At 43.5% G+C, this 27,512-nt stretch overlaps 2 protein-coding genes across 4 annotated transcripts; both read left to right on the forward strand.

Annotated features, from left to right (window-relative positions):
• The first annotated feature begins 502 nt into the window (after positions 1–502).
• LOC120028682 (arfaptin-2-like) lies at positions 503–9,691 on the forward strand. Of its 3 annotated transcripts, none has more exons than XM_038973903.1 (10): positions 503–714; positions 1,206–1,307; positions 1,526–1,558; positions 2,226–2,334; positions 4,116–4,289; positions 4,783–4,898; positions 5,173–5,394; positions 5,651–5,808; positions 7,947–8,121; positions 8,205–9,691. In XM_038973903.1, exons 2-10 carry the CDS (start codon positions 1,215–1,217, stop codon positions 8,358–8,360), a joined length of 1,236 nt encoding a protein of 411 aa, XP_038829831.1. In that variant the 5' UTR covers positions 503–714; positions 1,206–1,214; the 3' UTR covers positions 8,361–9,691. The 3 variants fall into 3 exon arrangements, with proteins under 3 accessions (XP_038829831.1, XP_038829832.1, XP_038829833.1); XM_038973905.1 differs by having other exon boundaries at positions 505–714; positions 4,116–4,217; XM_038973904.1 differs by lacking the exon at positions 1,526–1,558.
• A 5,453-nt stretch (positions 9,692–15,144) lies between these two features.
• On the forward strand, positions 15,145–27,475 carry LOC120028425 (inverted formin-2-like). Its single transcript, XM_038973646.1, has 13 exons — positions 15,145–15,163; positions 18,095–18,372; positions 20,346–20,407; positions 23,115–23,217; positions 23,490–23,575; positions 23,818–23,918; positions 24,198–24,268; positions 24,418–24,525; positions 24,616–24,686; positions 24,830–24,947; positions 25,341–25,505; positions 25,772–25,923; positions 26,083–27,475. The coding sequence occupies exons 1-13, from the start codon at positions 15,145–15,147 to the stop codon at positions 27,473–27,475; spliced, it is 2,727 nt and encodes a 908-aa protein (XP_038829574.1).
• Positions 27,476–27,512: the final 37 nt, after the last annotated feature.

Below are 27,512 nucleotides of genomic sequence, written 5' to 3' on the forward strand. Positions count from 1 at the left end.
TGATCATTTAAGTGGCAGTTTGGTTATGTTGTAATTACAAGACAACAAAAATAGTAAACCCCCAATTTTCTTAAAAAATAAAGATCCATAAAGATTATGGAGATTCTATGCATTTTTTCAACCACTTAATCAAAATCAAATAACTCAAAACCAGTGGAGGCTGCTTAAGGGAGGATGGCTCATAATAATGACTGGACGGCGCAAATGAAATTGCATCAAACACATAGAAACCATGTGTTTGATACCATTCCACTGATTGCGTCCAGCCATTACCACGAGCCCGTCCTCCCCACAATTAAGTTGCCACCAACGTCTTGTTCTCAAAACCTCCTTCTGCCCTAGTTGCAGAGACAACTTCCTTTTAAAGTGGTGATGTTTGTTTTTCCACACAAACCAAACAATCCAAATCACTAAATGGTGGAGGGGAGGAGGGGTTGATGTCGTCAACTGTTCGACGTGGCGACTTGACGTAACATTACGTGTAGGGCCAGAGGAGGGAGGGCGGAACTGGGCTTTAGGGATTTTATCTGCATACTGTGCTCGGTTCTACCCGGGGATGCTAACGGAATCACGACTACAATCATGCGTTCATCAACAGACGAAAAATAAACATTGTAACGGTGTTATTCCGTTTATAATAGTAATATTTTATGAAATACCGTGCAGAATAAGCAGCAACATTTGACATTTTGGGAGACTGGACCTACACAGCAGGTAACGTTAGCTAGCTAGCAGATCACGCTAACTCACTGAGATCATCATTTTCTGCAGCACCACCAGTTTAGCCAGCTGGCTAGGGCTGCTAGGTTGGAACTAACTAGCTAGGTGTCGTTTTGCTGGGACTAGCAAAATAACTAGATACAACACGAATAATGATCACGAATAGCTAACTATGGCTTTTGTAATGTGTTGTATTGTGAAATGTGATGGCTTGTTGAGAGAGCAGGTTATCGCTGAATTCAGCTCTGTAACGTTACCGGTGGACAGCTAGCTAAGGAATGTGGACACTGCATTTTTACATATCACAGCTGGCTAGGCTTGATATTATGCTGAATTAGGCATATTCTACCCATATTTACATTGCAAACATTCCTATCATTAATGTGAAAAGCTCAGTGTGTGTGTGGTGATCGTGCTCTCTCACCCCCATCTTTCTCTCCATCGCCCATTTCTCTGTTTCTCTCCCAACGCACTCTCTCCTGCAGACAACCACCATGGCAGACAGTTTTATGGGCAAGGCAGCTACCATGGAGATTCCTATCAACAGCAATGGAGAGACCCTGGCCGAGGATGACAGTTTGGAGCAGGTGGGTAATATGGTTATGTCCCAAATAGCACCATATTCTCTATATAGTGCACTACTTTTGACCATGGCCCATTGGGCTCTGGTCAAAAGTACAAAAGTATTTGGGATGCAGTCATTACTTACAGTATTTATATGTATACTGTGTGTGGTGACCACTCATTACGTCAACTATTTGTAAGTGTATTTTATTGTACTGTATTATGTCTCACTTCTGTGCAGGCTGCAAAGATTCAGTGGACCTTAGATGAGAAGGTAGGGATATGCAGTAGAAGGGATGAGAGAGAGTGTGTCACGTCGTTGTAGGAGAACTCTAGATTTAGATGTAGTGTACACGTTAACATGGAAGACTTTCAGACTAACCACAATTAACCTTTATCAACCATTTTCATGTGTGTGAGTGTCTGTGTACAACAAAGATTAGGCCTATATGGAAGGTCTTCTTCGGGTTGACAATAAACTTAACAGGATCATTATGCATTAGTCAGTCCCTTCAGGATTCAGACAGTTTTTTGGGTGCAAAATCATAAATTCCCCACATATTATGCAGGGCTTGCAAATTGGACCAATCACTGCACTATTTCAGCATAAAACAGTAACATCAATGCATTATTATCGTATAAAGCTGACCAATCATTGCAGTACAAAAATTAGGGCTCGTAATTTCAACCAATCACTACACATTTACCACATAATATGGTTCGATCAAGCCACACGTCAACAAACGTTTTCCTCGCCAAGCTCAATTTCGCAACAAATTGAACAAAATCATTGCACATTGCCACGCAAAATGTCAGAATTGGCACAGCAAAATCAAGTGTTTTTGGCTGCAAATATCACAAAACATCTCTGCTAAATCCGTGAGGGACTGATTAGAGTTAGGTTATATCTATTCCATTGATGTGTTGTGGCTTCACCTTAGGACCTGCAGCAGGTGATGGTGTCTGGTCCCAACCTGAATGAGACCAGCGTCGTGTCTGGAGGCTACGGAGGACCTGCAGGGGGCATCATACCCACCTCCTCCATCAAAGGTACATACAGCTCTACTGCTCTCACTTGTTCACTAGCTCCATTAAAGGTACAGACAGGTTTCTCTAGCGCTGCCTACTGCTGTCACTGCAGTGCATTACTGGAACGTCCACTTAATTATGTACACTTGGTCCTTATTGAATCAATGAATAGCCTAGTCCCTTTAGCAAGGCTTGCTTGGTTTGTTAGCATTAAGAATGGTGAAGACTACATTTTCAACTGCCCCAATGGGGTTTGTCCTGATGGAATTCAAACTTTAAAAAAAAATCAGGGCCTTGCCAGAAGCATGCTGTTCTGCATCAGTGACTCTATTTTGACCTAACCTTCTTTCTGTTCTTTCAGGAGTCTCTATGAGTAGCAAACAGAGACTCTCTACTGTATTGTCTATTTTGATTTTGAGATCTACATCCTACTCTAGCTTACTGACTATCTTAACCAACCCTATCCACCAGGCCCTGCTATCCGTTTCAACCCTCAGTATGTGGACAGGAGAAGCCCCCCTGCCCCTAACTGTGCCCCTGTCCCTGGAGCCGAATCTCAGCCCACAGGTGGCTTTGCACCTCTCAGCCACCTTCCACATAACTGTATACTTCCCTCTTTAAAGGTAGACTCAGCGAAAATGATGTTGCCACGAGCAGCACCAGAGATATTGAGATGAGCAAGATGCAAAACTTCGCTCTCACACAGTGATTACTGATCAATTCATTTCTACATTTATAATTAGTAGGTTTTGTTATCTATTTTAACAAACCTTTCTTATTTTTGTTCTTATGTATTGTTTTTTGTGGTTTTCATTCAAGCCCTTGGGCTTCCAATCACACCTGCACACAAATTATTACCCACACCTGCAGAAAAATTATTAGTTTTATCTGTAATGTTGTCTATCACTTTTTTTGTTTTTTAAAAACATTTTTAAATGTTCACAGTGTGGTAGCCTGGGCACAAAGAACACCGGCTAAGTTGAGCTTCGAGCTTCAACACTCTTAGTTGTTGTGGAAATTGACCCACTATGTTGTTTACTGTCTGCATCTACATCATATTGCTGAGTCTACCTTTAACAGTTTTCCCCCCACCTTTTATTTTCTTCACCTGTTTACACTTTCAAGGGTGTTTTCATTAGTTACTCTTTAATTCTATGGGAGAATGAGCCTTGCCTGTAGCCTGGGTTGCTGTTCAACCCCAGACACAGTTGAAGTCCCTCTCTTCGACAACAATGTGTACATCTACAGATGTCACGGGAAAGAAGGGAATGCTGCTCTACTGTCCAATGCATACTGAATGCATGTCGGTGGATGTTAACAAAAAAGCTAGTTATGTTTACTAACCTGACTGACTTATTGCAGAGCTGTTTGATTTACTATGTTATGTTTGTGTGAATATTTCTAATGATGACAACTTAATCCCAAATGGCACCATATTCCCTACATAGTGCACTACTTTTCACCAGAGCCTTATGGCTCCCCCATAGGGAATAGGGTGCCATTTTGGACATATCCTATGTATGCAAATGTAGCATGAAGCGGTTAACTAATGGAATGTTGCGGTTCATTAACTCACCACATGACATGTGCATCATTTCATACATTACCACTACTTATGTTGTGAATATTTTCATATTGTTCTCCATCTGTGTTTTCATTCTGTTGTTTTTTCGACATGGAAAACCTGCATGACTCACCATCCTCTCACCCTTTTAACACGTTCACCAACCTTCATCTACTCTCTCCATCTCATATATCACATATCCTCTCCCCATCATCCCACTCCCCCATGTCCATTCCAGACCTGCGAATGAAGTCCAGGGGACAGGGTGTAGGTCTGGTCTCCAGCCAGTCAGCAGCCAGAATGATAACCAACCAGAACCAGACCGACCAGCCGTTCACAGGTACCACTGGACTAGGGTTGAAAAATTCCAGGTTTACAGAAATCCTGGTCAGAAGATTTCCGGAATTGGAAGGTAATTCCAGAATTACTATAAGCAGTAAATCCAGAATTCTGAAACCATGGTTTCTGGGAAATGTGGGCATTTTACCTGGCAATAATACTGGAACTTTGCAGCCCTACACTGGTCCCATACAGCACAACTGTCCTTTACCCCACTTCACTCTGTTCACTCATTCATTTCATTCGCTGTCCTCTCAACTGATCACTCAATCACTGTCATACCATTTGCCTCAAAGACATACTTGGTGCATGAAAGGAATATTTCAGGTGTTCGCTTTGAGGAGTAGTGATGAGGAGAGTGCCCAACTAAGCACTGATCAGCCTCTGTGTGTAATCTGTGTATCAAAGCGCTACTGACTGAAGCTGGTTTTGTGACAGCGTTCATTGTAAATGAGATGGACAGTCCTGTCTTATTTACTATAGACTTTATCAACTAGGTCTCAACAACTAACCACTTCAAGGAATCCTCTGAGAGTGAGCAGGTTATTTATTATCCTTTGTGTCAGGGTCGGGGATGCACCACAGTAACAGCAACCAGAACATGTCAGTGGAGGAGGCTAACCGTGGTGTGGCTGTGGAGAAACTAGACAGCGTTAAGAAGTGGGGCATCAACACCTACAAGGTACAGAACAGAACCTGTCTCCTGGGGAAAATGTGTTGAAACCATACTTCATTGAATCTTCACTGTGTTCTATGGGTCGATTGCAACTGCACTGGTATGATCATTTGTCTTCATACAAGACTGGGAATAATTTCCTCCTTGGAAAACAAGTAACTGTTCGGTTCTATTCTGAACACATCTCCATGTCATCTTTATCCCAGTGTGCCAAGGATATATTCTCATCTCCTTTTCTGTTATCTCCTTTGTCCTAATCACATCTCTCCCTCTACCCCAGTGTACCAAGCAGATGTTCTCGGAGCGGTTCGGCCGTGGTTCTCGGACGGTGGACCTGGAGCTGGAGGCCCAGATAGACGTGCTCAGGGACACCAAGAGGAAGTACGAGTCTGTCCTGAGACTGACCACCGCCCTGACCAGCCACTTCTACAACATGGTCCAGACCCAGCAGGCCTTGGGGGACACCTTCGCAGACCTCAGCCAGAAATCACCTGAACTTCGGGTAACTTATAACCCCTGAATTTGAACCCTGAACCCGTAGACCGCAGCCCAGCCAGAAATCAGCTGCAGGTGGCACACTGTGTGAAATTGGCCCCCAAAAATGTTGCCTGAAAATCCAGGGTGTAATTTTTGGTTGGAAACCAAGCCTATCAGTTTCAGTTTGGAATCCAGGCTACCTTACTGAGTTGTAATAAATCCATAAATACCTAATGTAGAGGAAAAGTCAGTATATAAAACACAAGTGTGTGTGTCCACAGGATGAGTTTGGCTACAATGCGGAGACCCAGAAGTTGTTGTGTAGGAACGGGGAGGCTTTGCTTGGTGCCATCAACTTCTTTGTGTCCAGCATCAATACACTGGTCAACAAGACCATGGAGGACACACTGATGACCATCAAACTGTACGAGGCTGCAAGGTAATAATAAAGATGGGAGGGTTAGAAAGGGCAGGGCCAGGCCTCCCGGGTGGCGCAGTGGTCTAGGGCACTGCATCGCTAACTGCTAACTGCGCCACCAGAGTCTCTGGGTTCGCGCCCAGGCTCTGTCGCAGCCGGCCGCGACCGGGAGGTCCGTGGGGCGACGCACAATTGGCATAGCGTCGTCCGGGTTAGGGAGGGTTTGGCCGGTAGGGATATCCTTGTCTCATCGCGCTCCAGCGACTCCTGTGGCGGGCCGGGCGCAGTGCGCGCTAACCAAGGGGGCCAGGTACACGGTGTTTCCTCCGACACATTGGTGCGGCTGGCTTCCGGGTTGGAGGCGCGCTGTGTTAAGAAGCAGTGCGGCTTGGTTGGGTTGTGCTTCGGAGGACGCATGGCTTTCGACCTTCGTCTCTCCCGAGCCCGTACGGGAGTTGTAGCGATGAGACAAGATAGTAATTACTAGCGATTGGATACCACGAAAATTGGGGAGAAAATGGGAGAAAATGTATTTAAAAAAAAAAATAATTAAAAGAAAGAAAGGGCAGGGCCTGGAGATACTATAGTAGTTACCTCTTTATAATGCAATAGTTTCAAATGATCATACTGCCAAGTTATAATGAGGTTTACAGTCTATATCTATGATTGCCAGAGACATAATATAGAGTATGTTTGTCTACATGACATAGTGCTGTGTGTCAGGCTGGAGTTTGATGTGTTCCATGCAGACCTGGCAGAGGTGAAACTGTGTTTGAGTGTTCAAGGGTGTTATACGGGTGTTTTATTGACTTCGGTGGTATACTGTGTATACCGGGATATTTGGAAAAAGCCACAGGAAGGTTTTTCAATACTGTCAAAACAATTTATTTTAAGTTTTTCAATAGATTTGAATATTTCAAGCTACTTTTTAAGTTAATACCTGCAGTCAACTTGTGCAATATGTTAGGAGATGAAGCAGATTGTGTTCTTCATTTTACCTGTAAACTTATTTTACATGACTTATTTTATTATTATATATTTTATTATTATATATTTTTTTTATTTCACCTTTATTTAACCAGGTAGGCCAGTTGAGAACAAGGCCAAGATAAAGCAAAGCAGTGCTACAAAAACAACAACACAGTGTTAAATATAAACAAACGTACAGTCAATAACACAATAGAAAAATCTGTATACAGTGTGTGCAAATTAAGTAAGGAGGTAAGGCATTAAATAGGCCATAGTGGCGAAGTAATTACAATTTAGCCATTAACAAGAGTGATAGATGTGCAGATGAGGATGTGCAAGTAGAGATACTGGTGTGCAAAAGAGCAGAAAAACAAATATGGGGATGAGGTAGGTAGTTGGTTGGATGGGCTATTTACAGATGGGCTGTGAACAGCTGCAGCGATCGGAACTTACATACTGTAGTTCCCCAGAACAGTTCATTCAGTCACGTGTTTGTTTGTAAATAGCACAGTGGGAGACAGCGGGGGCTGGGGAGTTCATAGAGTTCTATATCTATCGGGGAGTCTCTGTTGTGCACAGGAGGTGATAAAGTTACTCTTGTATGCAATTCACTACTAAATCTTTGCCATCAGATATCTTATATCGGCTTTCTGCCGTATTTGAGAAGTCAACTCATCCAGAGCTCTTTATCTGTACATCTGTTCCCTGTACTTCCTACTAGCGGTCGTTTTTTTATCCTCTGTTCATCTCCCCTCTGCTTTGTGTACACATGCTGCTCTTCCTTGAGTAAAGCATGCATTACTTTGTTTAGTTGCACAATTTCTTTCATTCACTTTTGCTTGTAAATGTCCGCACTCACTGAAAAGGACATTTGGTAGCTACTAGCTATGCTTTTATAAGTTTTTGAGCTGGATTTGCCTGTCTTTGCAATTGAGTTTGTTTAATTTCGCACGTTAGCATTTAGCTAACAGTGTCTGTGATTTTGTTATTACATGTGCTAATGTTGTTAGCATTCTGGTACTAGACTCCCAATAGGCTTTATTTGCGTTTTTTGCTCCGCTTTGTGTGCTATGCCGGTAAACCATAAATCCCGGGATAGCAGAAGAACGAACGGTATGACGTATAAAAATGTGGATACCTCCCAAGCCTATTTTTTTTATGCTGCCTCTTCTCCCCTCTTTCTCTTCCAGGCTGGAGTTTGATGCGTACAGGGCCGACCTGGAGGAGTTGAGTCTGGGTCCTCGTGATGCTGCCACCATGGTGCGTATAGAGGTGTCCCAGCAGCAGTACCAGGTGCAGAGAGACAAGTACGAACGGCTGCGCTCAGACGTCACCATCAAACTCAAGTTCCTGGAGGAGAACAAGGTGGGTTAGTTAGTTATTTGGATAGTTGGGTGGTATGTTAATTTACAATAATGCTACCTCTCTCTCTCTCTGTGTGTGTGTAGGTGAAGGTGATGCACAAGCAGCTGCTCCTCTTCCATAATGCTATCTCAGCCTACTTCGCTGGGAACCAGCAGCAGTTGGAACAGACACTGAGACAGTTCAACGTCAAGTTAAAGCCCCCAGGGTCAGACAAGCCCTCCTGGCTGGAGGAGAGCTAGAGTGATTAGCTCCCAGTCCTCTGGGCCCGTATCAAGCATCTCCGAGTACGAATACTGATCCAAGATCAGTTTTGCCTTTTTAGATCATAATGAATCAGATTATATGGCTAGGCAGGACTTGATCTTAGATCAGCACTCCTACTCTGAGATGCTTGATACGTACGGCCCCAGGTCTCAGTCAGGTCTCTGGTATAAATGGGACACACAGATGGAGAGACACACTGGGCTTGGAAGAAACAAGAGGAATGGATAGACGGATGAACAGATATATGTAATCTACACGAACTGTATATAAAAACTAGAGATGGGACAAGTAGAGACTAGTGATGATGATACTAAGGGGAAAAGAATGCTTATCTAGTTTCATTTAGTTTTGCCAATTTGTTTATAGAACGTCTATTTTATGTTGATTTGTTGTGTTAATTATTCACAACAGAGCCTCATGCTATTGTTGCTGTGTAGCGTGACTTTTAATTCATCATACTTTGAGAAATTATTCTAAGTTTATACTTTGCACATAAATGTAATCATTCTTTTCAAACTGTTTTCGCTCTTTTGTAAAGTGTTATGTAAAGCTTCCAGAGGTCGTCATTTGAAAGGTCAGTAAACTGTTTACATATGTAGAGGATATCAAGAATCTGGACCAGTTACATTGTTTGCACCAGGTGAAGATTAGAGGTAGATTTATGAAAGCGAAGTGAGAAACCTACAGTCTGTGGTATACTATTGATGACAGAAATGATGGGTTAAAGGGGCAATCCTGGATTTGTAAAACAAGCAGTCAAGAATCAATGGCTATATATCATGAATTTAAGTTAAAAAAAATGGATTTGAACCAATTCCATATTGCCCCTTTTTCTATCAATGATTTTGAGTACAGGAAGTACGACTTTTTCATTTACAATAGATAATCTCCCTCTGATTAATCCTACAGATAATGTTATTACACGTGTTTATTATGTTATGTCTTTATAACATATATCCCAATAATCAAATAGAATTTATATATGTTTATAAAAATACCTCTACTAATTCCATTGATGTATGTTCTTGTTTTTTTCTCCCATTTCTACATCAATATTGTCTCCATTTAAAAAAAAAAAAAACATATGGACCTGGTGTACAGTATATGAAATGGTGGTTTATAGTATATGGTTTGATGTTTCCATACAGACTTTATATTTCCTCACAAAAGCTGTACAGTAATAACACTCGTCCATCTGCTGTCCACTGAGTATATTGTAGTCATCACCTGTATAAGTGCTGTACCATATTGTGTTCACATATTACATGGCAATACAATCCAAAACATGGCTGAAAAATGACTGGAACTTCCATCTGTGATTGTCTTCTTTACTGTTAATCAGGAAACTGTCCTCTGCGTCCCAAATGGCCCCTTTTTATCTGTTTGAGTTGTGCACTATATAGGGAATAGGCAGTTTGTGACGCACCCCTGCTATCAGGGTTAAGTCTAAATCAAGCTGAGTTTTATCTGATTTGTATCTGGTGAAGTCAGTGGTAGCTATCTGGTCTATTAAAAAGCTTGTGAAGTTATAGGATGTCTTTCATCGGCCTGTTGACAAACCTACTGTATCTATTCCACCAGGTAGATGAGGACAGTAGGCAATATTTGAGACACACCAACAACAAAAAAACAATCTGTCTGATTGAAACTGACCTTTTTTCTTGAGATAAATTATATTTTCATTGCTAGGATCACACCATCCTACAGCTACAGCTATTATTTAAAAAAATGCGTAGTAGTTTGTTCATTATAATCATGCTCAATGTAAATGGGGCGGAAGGTTGCAAGATCGAATCCCCGAGCTGACAAGGTAAAAATCTGTTTATCTGCCCCTGAACAAGGCAGTTAACCCACTGTTCTTAGGTCGTCATTGAAAATAAGAATTTGTTCTTAACTGACTAGCATAGTTAAATAAAAAATGTGATTCAGGAATATTTTCATGAGGGAACAAAAGTTTGGAGTATGTTAAATTCTTTGCTTGAACCGTGCTGTATCTTGTTAGTTATCTCTCTGACTTATTATCAGTTTGACAGTGGATAGAGGGGTCTCAATTGTTCATCCCAAATGGTGCCGTATTCCCTACATAGACCACTACTTTTGACCAGAGCAAAAAGTAGTACACTATCAGGGAATAGGGTGCAATTTGGGATGTGCGCCATGTTTAATCACAGGTATTGCTATTTAATCATGTCATACATGTCAACAACATGATCAGTGATGTGATGAATTCCAGTGTCCTGATGTTTCATCTAAAAAGTCTAGTACATCTGAAATGTAACATCCCAAAAGATGGTCAGGCCTTGAACCGCTGAATGTGTTTAGTTAAAGATACAGAAAGTGTCATATAAAACAAAGTTAAAAATATATATATATTGACTCTGCAAAAATGGAAATTAGGTTTTTGTCAGACAACGACGATATGGTAATGTAGCATAATCGATCGAATGTGTTTTTACGGTCTCAAAATGTTTTTGTTGGAACATTCTGAATGTTCTGTGGCAGTTGTTCCACCATTGAAATGAATGAGGACAACAAGCTTTATACACTGCTCAAAAAAATAAAGGGAACACTTAAACAACACAATGTAACTCCAAGTCAATCACACTTCTGTGAAATCAAACTGTCCACTTAGGAAGCAACACTGATTGACAATAAATTTCACATGCTGTTGTGCAAATGGAATAGACAAAAGGTGGAAATTATAGGCAATTAGCAAGACACCCCCAAAAAAGGAGTGATTCTGCAGGTGGTGACCACAGACCACTTCTCAGTTCCTATGCTTCCTGGCTGATGTTTTGGTCACTTTTGAATGCTGGCGGTGCTCTCACTCTAGTGGTAGCATGAAACGGAGTCTACAACCCACACAAGTGGCTCAGGTAGTGCAGTTCATCCAGGATGGCACATCAATGCGAGCTGTGGCAAAAAGGTTTGCTGTGTCTGTCAGCGTAGTGTCCAGAGCATGGAGGCGCTACCAGGAGACAGGCCAGTACATCAGGAGACGTGGAGGAGGCCGTAGGAGGGCAACAACCCAGCAGCAGGACCGCTACCTCCGCCTTTGTGCAAGGAGGTGCACTGCCAGCGCCCTGCAAAATGACCTCCAGCAGGCCACAAATGTGCATGTGTCTGCTCAAACGGTCAGAAACAGACTCCATGAGGGTGGTATGAGGGCCCGGCGTCCACAGGTGGGGGTTGTGCTTACAGCCCAACACCGTGCAGGACGTTTGGCATTTGCCAGAGAACACCAAGATTGGCAAATTCGCCACTGGCGCCCTGTGCTCTTCACAGATGAAAGCAGGTTCACACTGAGCACATGAGCACATGTGACAGAAGTGACAGAGTCTGGAGACGCCGTGGAGAACGTTCTGCTGCCTGCAACATCCTCCAGCATGACCGGTTTGGCGATGGGTCAGTCATGGTGTGGGATGGCATTTCTTTGTGGGGCCGCACAGCCCTCCATGTGCTCGCCAGAGGTAGCCTGACTGCCAATAGGTACCGAGATGAGATCCTCAGACCCCTTGTGAGACCATATGCTGACACATGCACATTTGTGGCCTGCTGGAGGTCATTTTGCAGGGCTCTGGCAGTGCACCTCCTTGCACAAAGGCGGAGGTAGCGGTCCTGCTGCTGTGTTGTTGCCCTCCTACGGCCTCCTCCACATCTCCTGATGTACTGGCCTGTCTCCTGGTAGCGCCTCCATGCTCTGGACACTACGCTGACAGACACAGCAAACCTTTTTGCCACAGCTCGCATTGATGTGCCATCCTGGATGAACTGCACTACCTGAGCCACTTGTGTGGGTTGTAGACTCCGTCTCATGCTACCACTAGAGTGAGAGCACCGCCAGCATTCAAAAGTGACCAAAACATCAGCCAGGAAGCATAGGAACTGAGAAGTGGTCTGTGGTCACCACCTGCAGAATCACTCCTTTTTTGGGGGTGTCTTGCTAATTGCCTATAATTTCCACCTTTTGTCTATTCCATTTGCACAACAGCATGTGAAATTTATTGTCAATCAGTGTTGCTTCCTAAGTGGACAGTTTGATTTCACAGAAGTGTGATTGACTTGGAGTTACATTGTGTTGTTTAAGTGTTCCCTTTATTTTTTTGAGCAGTGTAGTTTATGAAATAGCCTATGAATGGTAGCAAAAAGCTGTGTTGAAGCAATCTAAATTGAGTCAGACTGCACATGTCAACGTTGGTTTGGTGTTTGTAGCATAAACGGTTCAAGAGCAGTGGCGGATCCAACATCGAAGGTTGAATGACTGTATAGGCATTTGTGGTGGTGGTTTGGGGTCTGTTAGCGGGAATACAAAGCTTTGTTAGGGTGTTTGAAGCTTTTGGAGGAAGAAACAAATGCTATACTGTGATGCTTAGGTGGATACGGTGAAGACCGGTTCAGCAGCTCAGGTAGATTGTATGGACAAAAACAAATGTTTGTATTTGCATTACCAGTTTCACAGCTCCAGGCAAGAACACACTCTAAATCGCGTTAGCCGGGTTCCTCAACTCCACGATGTACAAGTACAACAGAGTTGAGTGGGGATGAGAGTGGGAGGACTGCACCTCCAACTTCATCGAGTTGCTGTCAATCGATACTTGTAAAAATGTCCATTCTTCAATGCCAAAGGAGCCATTATTTGTTAACGGAGAAGGAGCAGCCTGTCATTGCACAGCAGATGTTTTGGTTTTGGCAGGGGATGCATAGTATGACATTTTTTATAAAAAACAATGAATTCCAAATCCAACTGACAACTCTATAACAACCAGGACAAGTACAGGTACACACACAGTAAGCGTTAAAGAATGGATATTCATTAAAGTACACTGCTCAAAAAAATAAAGGGAACACTTAAACAACACAATGTAACTCCAAGTCAATCACACTTCTGTGAAATCAAACTGTCCACTTAGGAAGCAACACTGATTGACAATAAATTTCACATGCTGTTGTGCAAATGGAATAGACAACAGGTGGAAATTATAGGCAATTAGCAAGACACCCCCAATAAAGGAGTGGTTCTGCAGGTGGTGACCACAGACCACTTCTCAGTTCCTATGCTTCCTGGCTGATGTTTTGGTCACTTTTGAATGCTGGCGGTGCTTTCACTCTAGTAGTAGCATGAGACGGAGTCTACAACCCACACAAGTGGCGCAGGTAGTGCAGCTCATCCAGGATGGCACATCAATGCGAGCTGTGGCAAGAAGGTTTGCTGTGTCTGTCAGCGTAGTGTCCAGAGCATGGAGGCGCTACCAGGAGACAGGCCAGTACATCAGGAGACATGGAGGAGGCCGTAGGAGGGCAACAACCCAGCAGCAGGACCGCTACCTCCACCTTTATGCAAGAAGGAGCAGGAGGAGCACTGCCAGAGCCCTGCAAAATGACCTCCAGCAGGCCACAAATGTGCATGTGTCTGCTCAAACGGTCAGAAACAGACTCTATGAGGGTGGTATGAGGGCCCGACGTCCACAGGTGGGGGTTGTGCTTACAGCTCAACACCGTGCAGGACGTTTGGCATTTGCCAGAGAACACCAAGATTGGCAAATTCGCCACTGGTGCCCTGTGCTCTTCACAGATGAAAGCAGGTTCACACTGAGCACATGTGACAGACGTGACAGTCTGGAGACGCCGTGGAGAACGTTCTGCTGCCTGCAACATCCCCCAGCATGACCGGTTTGGCGGTGGGTCAGTCATGGTGTGGGGTGGCATTTCTTTGGGGGGCCGCACAGCCCTCCATGGGCTCGCCAGAGGTAGCCTGACTGCCATTAGGTACCGAGATGAGATCCTCAGACCCCTTGTGAGACCATATGCTGGTGCGGTTGGCCCTGGGTTACTCCTAATGCAAGACAATGCTAGACCTCATGTGGCTGGAGTGTGTCAGCAGTTCCTGCAAGAGGAAGGCATTGATGCTATGGACTGGCCCGCCCGTTCCCCAGACCTGAATCCAATTGAGCACATCTGGGACATCATGTCTCGCTCCATCCACCAACGCCACGTTGCACCACAGACTGTCCAGGAGTTGGCGGATGCTTTAGTCCAGGTCTGGGAAGAGATCCCTCAGGAGACCATCCGCCACCTCATCAGGAGCATGCCCAGGCGTTGTAGGGAGGTCATACAGGCACGTGGAGGCCACACACACTACTGAGCCTCATTTTGACTTGTTTTAAGGACATTACATCAAAGTTGGATCAGCCTGTAGTGTGGTTTTCCACTTTAATTTTGAGTGTGACTCCAAATCCAGACCTCCATGGGTTGATAAATTTGATTTCCATTGATAATTTTTGTGTGATTTTGTTGTCAGCACATTCAACTATGTAAAGAAAAAAGTATTTAATAAGAATAGTTCATTCATTCAGATCTAGGATGTGTTATTTTAGTGTTCCCTTTATTTTTTTGAGCAGTGTATCAAGTGGTAGTGCATGCTTTAAGTCTTACCTCCCACCTGGACAAGAAGGGAAATAACTATCTGAGAATACTATTCATAGATTACAGCTCAGTGTTCAACACCAAAGTCCCCTCCAAGCTCATCACCAAGCTCGGGACCCTGGGACTGAACAACTCCCTCTGCAACTGGATCCTGGACTTCTTTATGAGCCGGTCCCAGGTGGTGAGGGTAGGCAACAACCTCTCCGCCATGCTGACCCTCAACACATGGGCCCCTCAGGGGTCTGTGCTTAGTGTCCTCCTGTACTCCCTGTTCACCCACGACTACGTGGACACACACGACTCCAACACCATCGTCAAGTTTGCTGACCGACGGCGATGAGACAGCCTACAGGAGGTCAGAGATTTGGCAGTGTGGTGCCAGAACAAAAACCTCTCCCTCAACGTCAGTATGACCAAGGAGCTGATTGTGGACTATAGGAGACAGAGAGGAGAGCACGCCCCCATCCACAGTGACAGGGCTGTAGTGGAGCAGGCCGAGAGCTTCAAGTTTCCTTGGGGTCCACATGTTGTGAAGAGTTCCCGACAGCGTCTCTTCCCCCTCAGGAGGCTGGAAAGATTTAGCATGGGCCCTCAGATACTCAAAATGTTCTACAGCTGCACCATCGAGAGCATCTTGACTGGCTACATCACCCTCTGAATGGCACACATAGACAATGCATAACTAAATTGTCTCAAGTCATAAAAATCCTTCTTTAACCTGTCTCCTCCCCTTCATCTACACTGATTGAAGTGGATTTAACAGGTGGCATCAATAAGGGATCATAGCTTTCACCTGGATTCACCTCGTCAGTTTATGTCATGGAAAGAGCAGGTGTTCCTAATGTTTTGTACACTCAGTAGCTTCATTCTTGTGTATTTTATTCCTCATGTTACTCTTTGTATTATATTTTTAACTCTGAATCGTTGGGAAGGGCTTGTAAGCAAGCATTTTAAAGTCTACACCGTTGTATTCGGCGCATGTGACAAATACAAAATGATTTGATTTGAACTTCCTACTCCATCGAAAACAGTGGATTACTAGGCACATTACTAGTTTGACGGACATCACATAAAATTTGACTTTTATAAAAAACTAAGGATTTCAGAACCCAAAGAAAAAATTATATTTACACAGGACAAACATATGTACAAGGAAAGCATTAACAAATTGACATTTTTATATGTATCAACTGACAATGACTCGATTTAGTCAGTGGTGCAGTCCGCCCACACTGGTCTTCACTCAACCCCATTATAGCCTTGTTGTACATCGCATATGACCAGTTTCACACTGTTTACATTTTACTGGATTATATCAAGTAAAACTTTGTGATAATTCAGTAGGAACACTAGGCCTACTGTAAACTGACACATTTGAGCGGCCAGACACAGTACAGATTTTACAGTACTTCTGTCAGAATGGAATATGGCACGGGCAGTTAGGGGGTTAACAGGGCATTGAGCTCAGTCAATCATTTATATGTACACTAGATTATTTATAGGGGGCACTGTGTTGAGGGGCACTGTGCCTCCATCGTGGCACTCCAATATTTTGGAAGGTATAGAAATGCATTTATAAATATCAAAATTTGTTTTTGCCACATGTATTCTATTATAGACACCTTAATGCATACTTTAAAATTATATTAGGTGAGCTAAACATAAAACAAATATATATATATATATATATATACAGTATATACAGTACCAGTCAAAAGTTTGGACACAGCTACTCATTCAAGGGTTTTTCTTAATTTTTATGAATGCCAAGAGCGTGCAAGCTGTCATCAAGGCAAAGAGTGGCTACTTTGAAGAATCTCAAATATAAAATATCTTTTGATTTGTTTAACACTTTTTGGGTTTCTACCTGATTCCATATCTGTTATTTCATAGTTTTGATGTCTTCACTATTATTCAACAGTGTAGAAGATAGTAAAAATAAAGAAAATCCCTTGAATTAATAGGTGTGTTCAAACTTCTGACTGGTACTGTACATATATATAAAAACATTTTCCTTAAAGTATAATTTTTTGAAATGACTAATGTCACTTTTTCCACTACAACAAAAAATACTTATATACATGTCATTCTGTCCTTGAAAAATGTAATTGAAGTACTATAAAATTCCAATCATTCCTATGGAGGACTGATCTACTGGGGAGTGCCAATATGGCCGACAGGTGGCTTCAAACCCTCTCAATCGCCAATACATAATTTGAGTTTCAAGGGTTTATATACATCGTTAGACTCAGTCCGTACGCAGGTAAAGTTGCGACATGCTTTTACTTCTCTGACACTAGTTAGCACAGCCACAAAGTCATAACTATGGCTAAACCCCGCCCATTTCTACAATTGATCTTCTTAAAATCTGATTTTAAACCTAACCGTAACATTAACCCTGACCTTAACCACACTGCTAACCTTATGCCTAACCCTAACTTTAAATTAACAACAAAAAACATTTTTATTTTGGCCAATTTTGACTATGTAGCTGTGGAACTTGACTTTGTGTATGTATTATCTAGTGGAAACCTGACAGCGCTGGTAGCGGTCCAGTGGTAGTAGTCAACTCAACTCACACCTCTGATGTTGAAGTTTGAAGAGGAAGGCGTCGGACTAACTACTGGATTGAATTGTAGTTTTTGGTTTTTCGAAATAGTTTTTACTCTTGGTGGAACGTTGGATATCGAGCAGGTAAGGTCCGATACAGAATCCTCTTCCCTCATTTATCACACATTAGTAAGCTAAAGATCAAATCTGATCAAAATAGGTAGCCTACTGTATTCCGTTTTTCTGGTGGATGCTTTTGATTTGTAAATTCATACACGTCTTTTATAATTATACTGCTTTCAATGTCTTTTGAATTCAGCATTTGTTGATATGGTGTCTCATTTGAGCACTTCAGCCACAATTGTCAAGATACTTGTTCTGTGCTGGGCAATACAGTACAGGGAAGTCATTTATGCTGCATGCCTAACATTCTGTGTTAAAAGTTTACCGGTACCGTTGTTTCTTTACAGGGGGGATCAATCAAGGAAAAGGATTATATCACCCTCTTCAATAATTGGTATTCAACACTAATTGAATAACATTTCTGTGACACTTTATGTGTACAACATGGAGGTGATGATGAAGCCGTAATGATGATACCATGATCTGTTCCTGATCCTTGGTCCATCTAATTCCTTTAAACTTAAGATGGAATCAGCAATCGCTCCACCACCTCCTCCTCCTCCACCACCTCCCCTTGCCCCCCCACCACCTCCCCCCTGCCCCCCTCCCCCAGGCCCCCCTCCTCCCCCTGGCATAGGCTTCGGGCTATCCACAGGCCGCCAGCTCAACGTCTCCAAAATGCGTAACTTCAACTGGGATGCAATCCCCAAACACGTGGTGGTGGGCAAACACAACATCTGGACGGAAGAGAAGACTCTGGGAGAGTATGAGCTGGACACTCAGAGGATTGAGGAGCTGTTCAGTCATAGCCAGCAGCAGGGACAGGGACAAAAGGCTCTGAACAGACAGAGTATCAGAGGCAAGCCAACCAACAGCCAGGGCACAGAAGTGGTGAGTTGACCTAACCTTCTGTACCAGGAGTCAGTTCTCTAGCTTGATACTGGCAGCTGGAGAGAAGTGTGTCAGTTGTAGCTGAGTAGAAGTCAAGAGGTACGACATCAGCTGGAACCACATCAGCTACTTTTCTCCTTGATCAGATACTGTATAAGTCTGTGAGGCATACATATCCTATCTGGTCCCTGCCAAGGCCTCTCCAATGTCATGCATCATTCTGTCATTCTTCTCTTGCTCATGATTTCTCACCTGATAGTTTGTATTGAGCATCTATACTTTCTGGGAGTAGACGAGAGACCGAAACAGCGAATTGAATATGAATATTTGTTCTGTTTACGACCAAAGATATTGGATATGTTGACATGTGCTCTTTAGACCCTAATTGATTTTCTCAGGGAGTGTGTGTTGTGGAGTTGGGGTGTACATCACAGTATCACAGGATGATGTGTTGTTTTCCTACAGCCTTTCTGTTGTAACAGGCTCAGTCATGTAGTCATGTGGGCCAGGGTTAGGGTTACGGTTAAGGTGGCAAGGTGGACGTGGGGAAATAGATCAATTCCATCAGCCCATGGTTCCATGATGGTGCTTTTTTTGGTCTAGGCCTGGGCAAAAGTAGTGCACTATAAAGGGAATAGGGTGCCAATTGGGAAGCTACCACTCTCTTAGTGTGGCTTTAGCAAGATTCTTTGTGCGCTTCACTTGGATCAAACTCAAGTACATCAGGAAGCAATAATGTATTAGCGAAAGTGTTCAAAACAAACCAGTCAGCGTGAGCGAAGCTTGGAGGCGATTCTACCCTGATCTCTTTTTATATGATTCATTAACATGCTGTAACTGGAAGGCTGTCGTACCTTTCTGTCCACACACCTATCAAGTCTTTACCATCATTTGAATGCCAACTGCTAGAGTGCTTGATTTGACTAAACTCTCAGAGAATAGGTTGATTATAAATATTTGCACTCTGCAAGCAGCATGAGTTCACCAGCAGAGGTTATCTAATCTGGTATCTAGATAAAGCACAAGTTCACCACACTAAAAAATGGAGACTAACCAACAAAATTGGACTAAATGAATGACCATCATTTTACTATGTGTCCATTGCCCTTTTTCATGTGTGATATTGTGTGACTTATTGGAACTATGACATGTTCCTCTTAATGTTCCTCTGCTTAACAAACATAGGATGTTTATGCAGTGGGGTTTCATCTAGGAATGCTTTGATGTATAAACTAAAGGGGGGGCAGAGTCAGTATAGCCTAACTAATCTTCAGCAGTTTACCCAGGGAGAGTAAATGAACCACTAATATGTGCTAATTGTTGCCATGCAGTTGATACTTGTATGTATTGTAAACCAGCATTCATTGCTACCTCTATAATAATGAACAGGGCTGTGGGTTCAATTAAGATACAGTACTTCCCTTCCTGTAAGTGACGGTTCTTGATTTTACGGAACTGTTGTGAGTCATTGTCCTGGTATACAATGCTATTGTCATATTAACAAACCTATTTTTGACCCTCTACTTTTGTCTCTTGTTGTTTGCTAGTGAAACCACCCTGCTGTCACATTTAGGCTACCTTGGCAGTTCAATAAAGGTCAAATGTGGAGCTATTGAAATGGGCCTTTAGTCTCTTACCTGTCCCTGTTTCTAACTCAGTATAGAGGAGCAAGACTTAGGAATGTCAGTATGTTGACAGCTGTTGCATTGGCTTATCATGGGCTCTCAAAAACAAGTCAATCAAACCAGTAAAACCTTTGCAATCCGTTGTTTGTTTGGGAATGAGGATGTATTTGGGATAAAGGAGAAGACTGTTTAAGCTAAATGCTGAGCTCCTGATAGACTCAACGCCTGTTATTGACTTACCGATGTCTTCATGTGTGTGTGTCTGTGTGCGTATGTGTGTTCTGGTATGACCAACATTATTTATTGACTAACTGATGACTTCATGCATATGTGTCCCACCACCACCAGGTCTCCATACTGAACTCCAAGAGGAGCATGAATGTTGGGATCTTCCTGAAACAGTTCAAGAGGTATGTCAGAGAGAGGCAAATATAGGATGCATTCCAAATGGCATCCTATTCCCTATATAGTGCTTTACTTTTGATCAGAGTCTGATCTAAAGTAGTGCACTATATAGGGAATAGGGTGCCATTTGGGACTCAGACATAAACTGGGAGTGTGCTGAAGGTGTGGAGGGTTTGTCAGAGCCACGTGTGTCAAGTTAAAGAAGACACAGTGGTTGCATCTCAAGTAGCACCCTATTCCCTATAGTGGACTACTTTTGACCCCCATAGGGCACTGCTCAAAAGTAGTCCATTATATAATAGGGAATAGGGGGTCATTTGGGACAGCAAGGCCAAGTAGTCCTGAGGCTAGGCTGCTTGACATTCCCAGCTCTGTGTGTCTGAGGTACAGCAGCTTGTCCCAACAGGTCGGCTCTACATGATAACACTAATGCAGGAACAGTGCACCCAGGTCATTCCATAGATGAACTATTGAAAAATGGCATTAATGTGTTACTAAACAATTTTCTTTGTAGGCCCACAGTAGGACTGTGTTATGTGTTACAATATTACTACATGCCATTGGCTACAGTACCTAATCTTCTGAAGATTGTACTGTTCTCGCAGACAGAAAACTCAAAAAGACATACAAGCCTTATCTTCTCAATGTTTTATTATTACATTTATTTGTAATGTCCATTTCTGGATGCAGTTTTCTGTTTTCTGTTAAATGTATTTTTGTGTCAGCGTTTTTGTTCTTGTGCTTCTGAGGAAAGAAAACATTATTCCAGGTCAGCTGTAGGTGTATATGTATAGCAGGTAAGAGCCTGTCTGTGGTTGGTTAAAGTGGAAAAATGCACTAATAGGGTGTTCAACCCATGGGGCAAGGAGCAGCCTTGCTTACCAGGCTTAATTTTCTGAATTACTCATGTTCTAGGGTTGGGTCTCTAAATGTGTTGCTCATTTCCTCTGTGCCATGTTTCATTAACCACTTTGTGTAGTTGGAGATTAATGAATCACAGCCCTTCTCCTTGACTAGGCTCCTAGGAGAACCTAGTGGATGAATCAGTCGATGAAGTTTCCAAACCGGTGGCAATTTTAGCATGTAAATCTTGGTGGGGCAAAAAATATATAAATATATAAGTATGCATGCCAGCGAAGCCACTACACAACACAACACTAAACAATAGATTAATTGCACTATAACGGTGACAAACGGTGCCCACAAACTTCTAGGGCCTACATAAAGCTGTCCCAACAGCAGAGTCCCAACAGCAGTCCAAACACCTTACCACTGCTACACTTGGCTATCAGCGGAGCCTTGTCTGGCAGTGAAACAGTTAATTCAGCCTCATTTACTGCCTTTTTTAAAAACATATCTGATATGGCTGACTTGTTTAAACAAATGTGGTTTCTACTGACAATTGAGATGTACAAACTATGGTATAAGAGAACGACGAGCGGATAAGAGGCAATCCGTAAATTTCGATTAAGACATTAATGAGCGAGCTAGGACGGACGTTATCAATATAGCTATTTGTTCAGCACTTTTGAACTGTACAGCAACAGAATTCAGAACATGGGCTGTTCTTACAGTATTCTACCTGTACCCCAAGTCAGAACCGTAGGATAAATAAAGGGGGCATATAAGCAGACAATGAAAGCTCTTACAATATTCAATGATTACATTTCTCTAAAACAGGCTATAGGTTACATGTGCACCACGAAGTCAGAACAGTAGGCGAAATTAAGAGGGGAAAAGGGACCAAATTATTAGCATCAGGCACATGGGTTACTAACAGCTTACTACACAACATACACTTAGTAACATTATTACTTTCTTAGCTACAGTATACATATCTCCCTGGCATATTACATAATGTATGCAGCAGCATACAATACATTTGTAGACTCACCTTGTTGTGCTGTGCTCACTTCCTTCCAAACCACTCATTGTTGAATTTGCGATTTACAACTTGTTGTGTATTGTTTATGTCCAATGGCCAAGGAGCACCGATATGTTTTATCTATAATTTCTCTTCATTATTTATCTTCATACGACAAGGATTGAAAAGGATTTACCAGTAGATTGTCGACTTGATTCATGATGATGATTGCTAGCTAAGATTTTGAAAGTATGATGTTGTCATGATCAGTCCAATCTAAGCTACTGTACATATAACGTGATTTGACATCATTTTATCTGTGGCCAATGACCTTGAGCCTTCTTGGATGGGCATTTCTAATGTAACTCTATGTCAGTAGCCAAAGGGCTAGAATTTTCAAGGTCTCCCCTTACACTTCGCTGTGACGTAGTGTCCCCATGAGTGACAGAACACTGAGCCAATCACGGCGCAACTCTCCATATTTTCTGGCTTGCCCCACCACAGAAAGCACTGAGCTAGGCTGAAACACCTGCATTTTGGAGCTGCCTTACTCAAGAAAACAAAAAATAGACCATGTTTGTATGCGACTTTATTAACTCAATGATATATAAATATTTTTTTTACGTTGTTTGCAAACTGATATGTGATACATATTAATACCAAAATAACATGCAAAACAGGCAAGCCCCCCTCCCCTCAAATGTGTTTTTATTTTATTTTTTGCAAAAAATGTGGGGCTCAAAACAGGTGGGTCTCTGCCCCACCTGCCCAGAAGGAGGAGTCGCCCCTGTTCCAAAGTTATGTTGGTTATAATACAGTAACTGATCAGTGTCTGTGTCTCTCCCCAGGCCAGTAGGGGACATGATCAAGGACATCAGTTCAGGAAACGGACTGAAATTTGGGACAGGTAAACTGAAGGAGCTGTGTAAGCTGCTGCCAGAGAAAGAAGAGGTACAGTACTTAACACAGCCTTTCCCAGTAGGCAAGCATAGATCAGCCCGCTGTCGCTTTGGCAACCTTGTCCCACATAGGGCAAACTCCAGTTCGACCACCATTGGGGGAGCTGAGGTTTGTCGCCAGCTTGCCGCCATTGTTGATGCTAACTACCACAGTGAACTGATCATATTTAGCTTGAGAGACAGTTATAACAGTGTTCTCCCAAGTTACAACCCTTACCGTAATGCTGTGTCTTACTAAGATGAATACCTGTTGTGTGTGTGCAGGTGAAGCAGCTAGTTGGGTTTAAAGGGGACCAGTCAGCTCTTCCTGAAGCAGACCTGTTTATGATGCTACTTATCAAGGTTCCCAGGTGAGTGAGTGAGTGAGTGAGTGAGTGAGTGAGTGAGTGAGTGAGTGAGTGAGTGAGTGAGTGAGTGAGTGAGTGAGTGAGTGAGTGAGTGAGTGAGTGAGTGAGTGAGTGAGTGAGTGAGTGAGTGTGTTGAACCGTCTACAAACATCTAATTCACCGTTTTGTACAGTTTTGTGTTTTCTATGTCTTGAATGCCTGTTGTGTTATAGAATATTAATCATTATTCGTACCCTTTCTTTTAGTTATGAGGAGCGCCTCAACAGTTTAGTTCTCAAAGAAGAGTTTTTCCCGCTCATGGATGAAATGAAACAATCCATCGCCACCATGATCACAGCTGGAAAAGGTAAAGTTTGCGTCTGCATGTGATCTGGATCTTAATAAGGCCAGTGTGTATCTGTACTAAGCTCAACTGTCTCATCTGTCTGTCTGTCTGTCTGTCTGTCTGTCTGTCTGTCTGTCTGTCTGTCTGTCTGTCTGTCTGTCTGTCTGTCTGTCTGTCTGTCTGCCTGCCTGCCTGCCTGCCTGCCTGCCTGCCTGCCTGCCTGCCTGCCTGCCTGCCTGCCTGCCTGTCTGTCTGTCTGTCTGTCTGTCTGTCTGTCTGTCTGTCTGTCTCTCCCTCCAGAGCTGTTAGAGAGTGACGACCTACACTCTGTGATCCGCCTGGTTCTGAAGACTGGAAACTACATGAACGCTGTGAGTGGGAAACAATGATATCATTGATTATATAATATACTGTATACCTTTATATATGTTAGAAACTCTTTCTACAAGCTTTGAGTAATCCTCAGGTTAATTTGTCAGCCTGACTGACTGTCTCTCACTTGTCCTCTGTGTGTCCACAGGGCGGCTATGCTGGCAGTGCCATTGGCTTCAGGATGGCATCACTACTGAAACTAGTGGACACAAGGGCCAACAAACCAGGCATGAACCTCATGCACTATGTAGTCATGGTAATTAGAACCCTTATTTTAAGCTCATCCTTTATCTAGAATCTTGTTTGTCTCTGATGCAATAGTTGTTCATGTTTATGTTGATTGTAGCAAGCTCAGAAGGTTGATGTGGCCTTGCTGAAATTCCCGGACAAACTCACACACATCGCTGATGCAGCAAGGTACAGATACAGAGTGTTTTACACGCTTCAACAATATCTTTAATATTGCTGTTTACCCCACTGTAAGGCATTCTATTGTAATGATTGTGCTTTTCTGTTTGTCTGTATTGAATGATTGATATTTGTGTTCTGCACCCCTGTAGGATCCATAAGGAGGACATAGAGAGTGAGTTTCAGAGAGAGGTGAAGAAAGTAAAGGAGGCGAAGGAGGAGGCGCAGAAACAGGAGGAGCTACGGGCTCAGATGGAGGACTTTCTCGAGGTAGCCTGCCTGTGTATTCTCCATGCCTTTCAGATCTTGTATCGCTACTTTCCCCTATACTGTATACCTATGTAATGTTTCCAGTGCCACAAGTTTTGCCTGACCACATAACCTGACCAGGAAAAACTCTGGGCCCTTGTCATAGCCTTGATAACCTCTGGTGGTGAATCTACAACTCTAGGACCAGTGTTGAGGTTATTGATGTTTGTGGTCCCCTGTAGGTTCAGAAATGTACTCTGCGACCCTAATGGCACCCCTTTTCCATTTGTATAGTGCGCTACTTTTGACCAGGGCCCATAGGGGTCTATTCAAAACTACTGCACTATATGGGGAACAGGGTGCCATTTGGGACACAACCTTAGTTATTTCTGTTCTGTGTGTGGTCCCTTGTAGGAAGCAGAGTGTCGTCTGGCTGAGACTGAGCTCTCTCTGCAGTCGCTGGGTTCAGTCAGTGACTCAGTGGCTGAGTACTTCTGTGAAGACCCCAGCAAGTTCAGACTGGATGAATGCTGCTCCATCTTCAACTCTTTCTGTGAGAAATTCCTGAGGGCCATCCAGGTAAAAAACGGTTTACAAAATAGTGTATATACTCCTTTTGCATACTATTATTTGATGCTCTCTGATTTACTGACTGCCATCTTGGCCTCCTTGGGAACATAGATCTCCATCTCACTCTTTTCTGTGTGAGGACTTTTGGCTGGCTTTTGTCTTCAATGAGTATCTCTGTCGTTTCTCTTTTCTCTTTAACCTTCCCTGATTTCTTGGTAGATTCCAGTGTTCACTGCCTCTGGCTCCCTAACATGTGTTATTCTATCTGTGTGTAGGAGAACCGTGATCGTGAGGTGGCGGAGGTGAAGAGGAGAACCAGAGACAGACTGTTGAGTGATGCTAATGCTGCTAAACGCCGTTCCACCGCCACCTGCTCCATACGGGACAAGGACATGGAGGGTGTGGCCCTGGAGTCCGTACTACGGAAGTTGGTCATACTTTCTTTTGAAATATAATCTGTTATTTTCTGTTTTTCTTTTTGTAATGTGTTTTTCTTTTTTTCTGTAAAAGTGTGTTGTGACATTCATATGAACTTTGAATAAAGTTTGATTTGATTTAGGATCCTGACCAGTCGTGTGTCCCAAAGGAGAAAAGGCTCGGGCATGCCCTCCCCCACCATTAGCAGACTGTCAGAGGTTCCCATTCAAGCAAACCTTCCCTCGGCAGAACGGGGAAATCGAAGTTGTGTCAAGGCCACAGAGGTGTGTAAGGAGAATGAGTGGAACTCAGCCAGAGATCTGGCTGGGACCTCTCAGAGTGACCAGAAGGACCAGTCCCACAGCAAAAGGAACCGGAGGGAGAATGTGGTTCCACATCCCGAGGAGACACAGCAGAACCCTAAGAAACCAGATGGTTCTACACAGCCAACCAGGAGAACCGGTAGCAGCAGCTCCTCCTCCTGCACCTCCACAGGTAGACCCATCTCAGTGACGATGAAGGACAAGGAGGAAAAGGAGGAGGAGGAGGGAAATGAGGAAGAAGCCCAGAAGTTGCGTGAAGTGTCCAGGAAGGTTCTGAGGTATCAGAGCAGCCGTGGTAGTCTTTCGTCTGGGGAGTACGGCCTGGAGCAGCAGAAGTCTCCTAATGCCACCAATAATACTAACACCTCCACAAGATCACCCAACGCTACGACCACTAATGCTACATCCTCCACCATCTCCACCATCACCTCCACCTCCCCTCACCAGAGGACCTTCCAAGAGGACAGACAGCGGCTGCTAGGAGATGCATGTAGAGGCAGCGAGAGCCTGGCTAGATACCTCCTCAACCCTCACCTCTCCCCCAAGGAAATACTCACCCGCAGACACACCTTCACCCTCCCCCCTAAAGCCCCTCCTACTGAGGAAGAGGAAGAGGATGATCTGTTTACTTTCCCTACTACTCCGTCTCCTATTCTGGGGGTCATAGGGGGGATGAAGTCAGTAGACACTGATCTGATGTCCCTGAAACACAGAGCCTCTGGAGGGCCTAACCGTACCAACCTCCCTGGCCACTCTGAGAAGTCTTGTGTCCGAGACCTGGTGTCTAAGAGCCCCATGTCAAAACACAAAGACTTGACAGCAAGTTTCAACATCCCCAGGGACTCTGAAAACAGAGGCTTGGAGGTACCCACCACCCCTCGCCACTGTGAGACATCTGGTGTCCAGCGGGACAAGGTGTCCAACAGCTTGTCAGCAGCAGAGAGACCTACACACGTAGAGATAGGAGAGCTGAACCAAGACAAGAGCTCCTCTATAGTCAAGACAAAACCTCCCCCCTTACACCTAGAACTCAACCACAACCAGGATGAGGACATAAAGGAGTTTTCTCCCGCCCCTCTCCAGATACTCGTCTCCCAGGAACCCAAACAGGCTGACCCTCCTCAAAGCCCCAAACACAATATGGCTAACCCCTCTAAGAGCCGGAAGACCAAACTTTCAGAGGGCAATGGATTCATGTCTTTCTTTAAACACCTGGGAGAGAGGAGCAAGCCAATGTGAGGAATCTGGTGTCCAAGACCTGATGTTCAAGACCTGG

This window comes from Salvelinus namaycush, chromosome 34, assembly GCF_016432855.1.
Source record: "Salvelinus namaycush isolate Seneca chromosome 34, SaNama_1.0, whole genome shotgun sequence".
Lineage (NCBI taxonomy): Eukaryota > Metazoa > Chordata > Actinopteri > Salmoniformes > Salmonidae > Salvelinus > Salvelinus namaycush.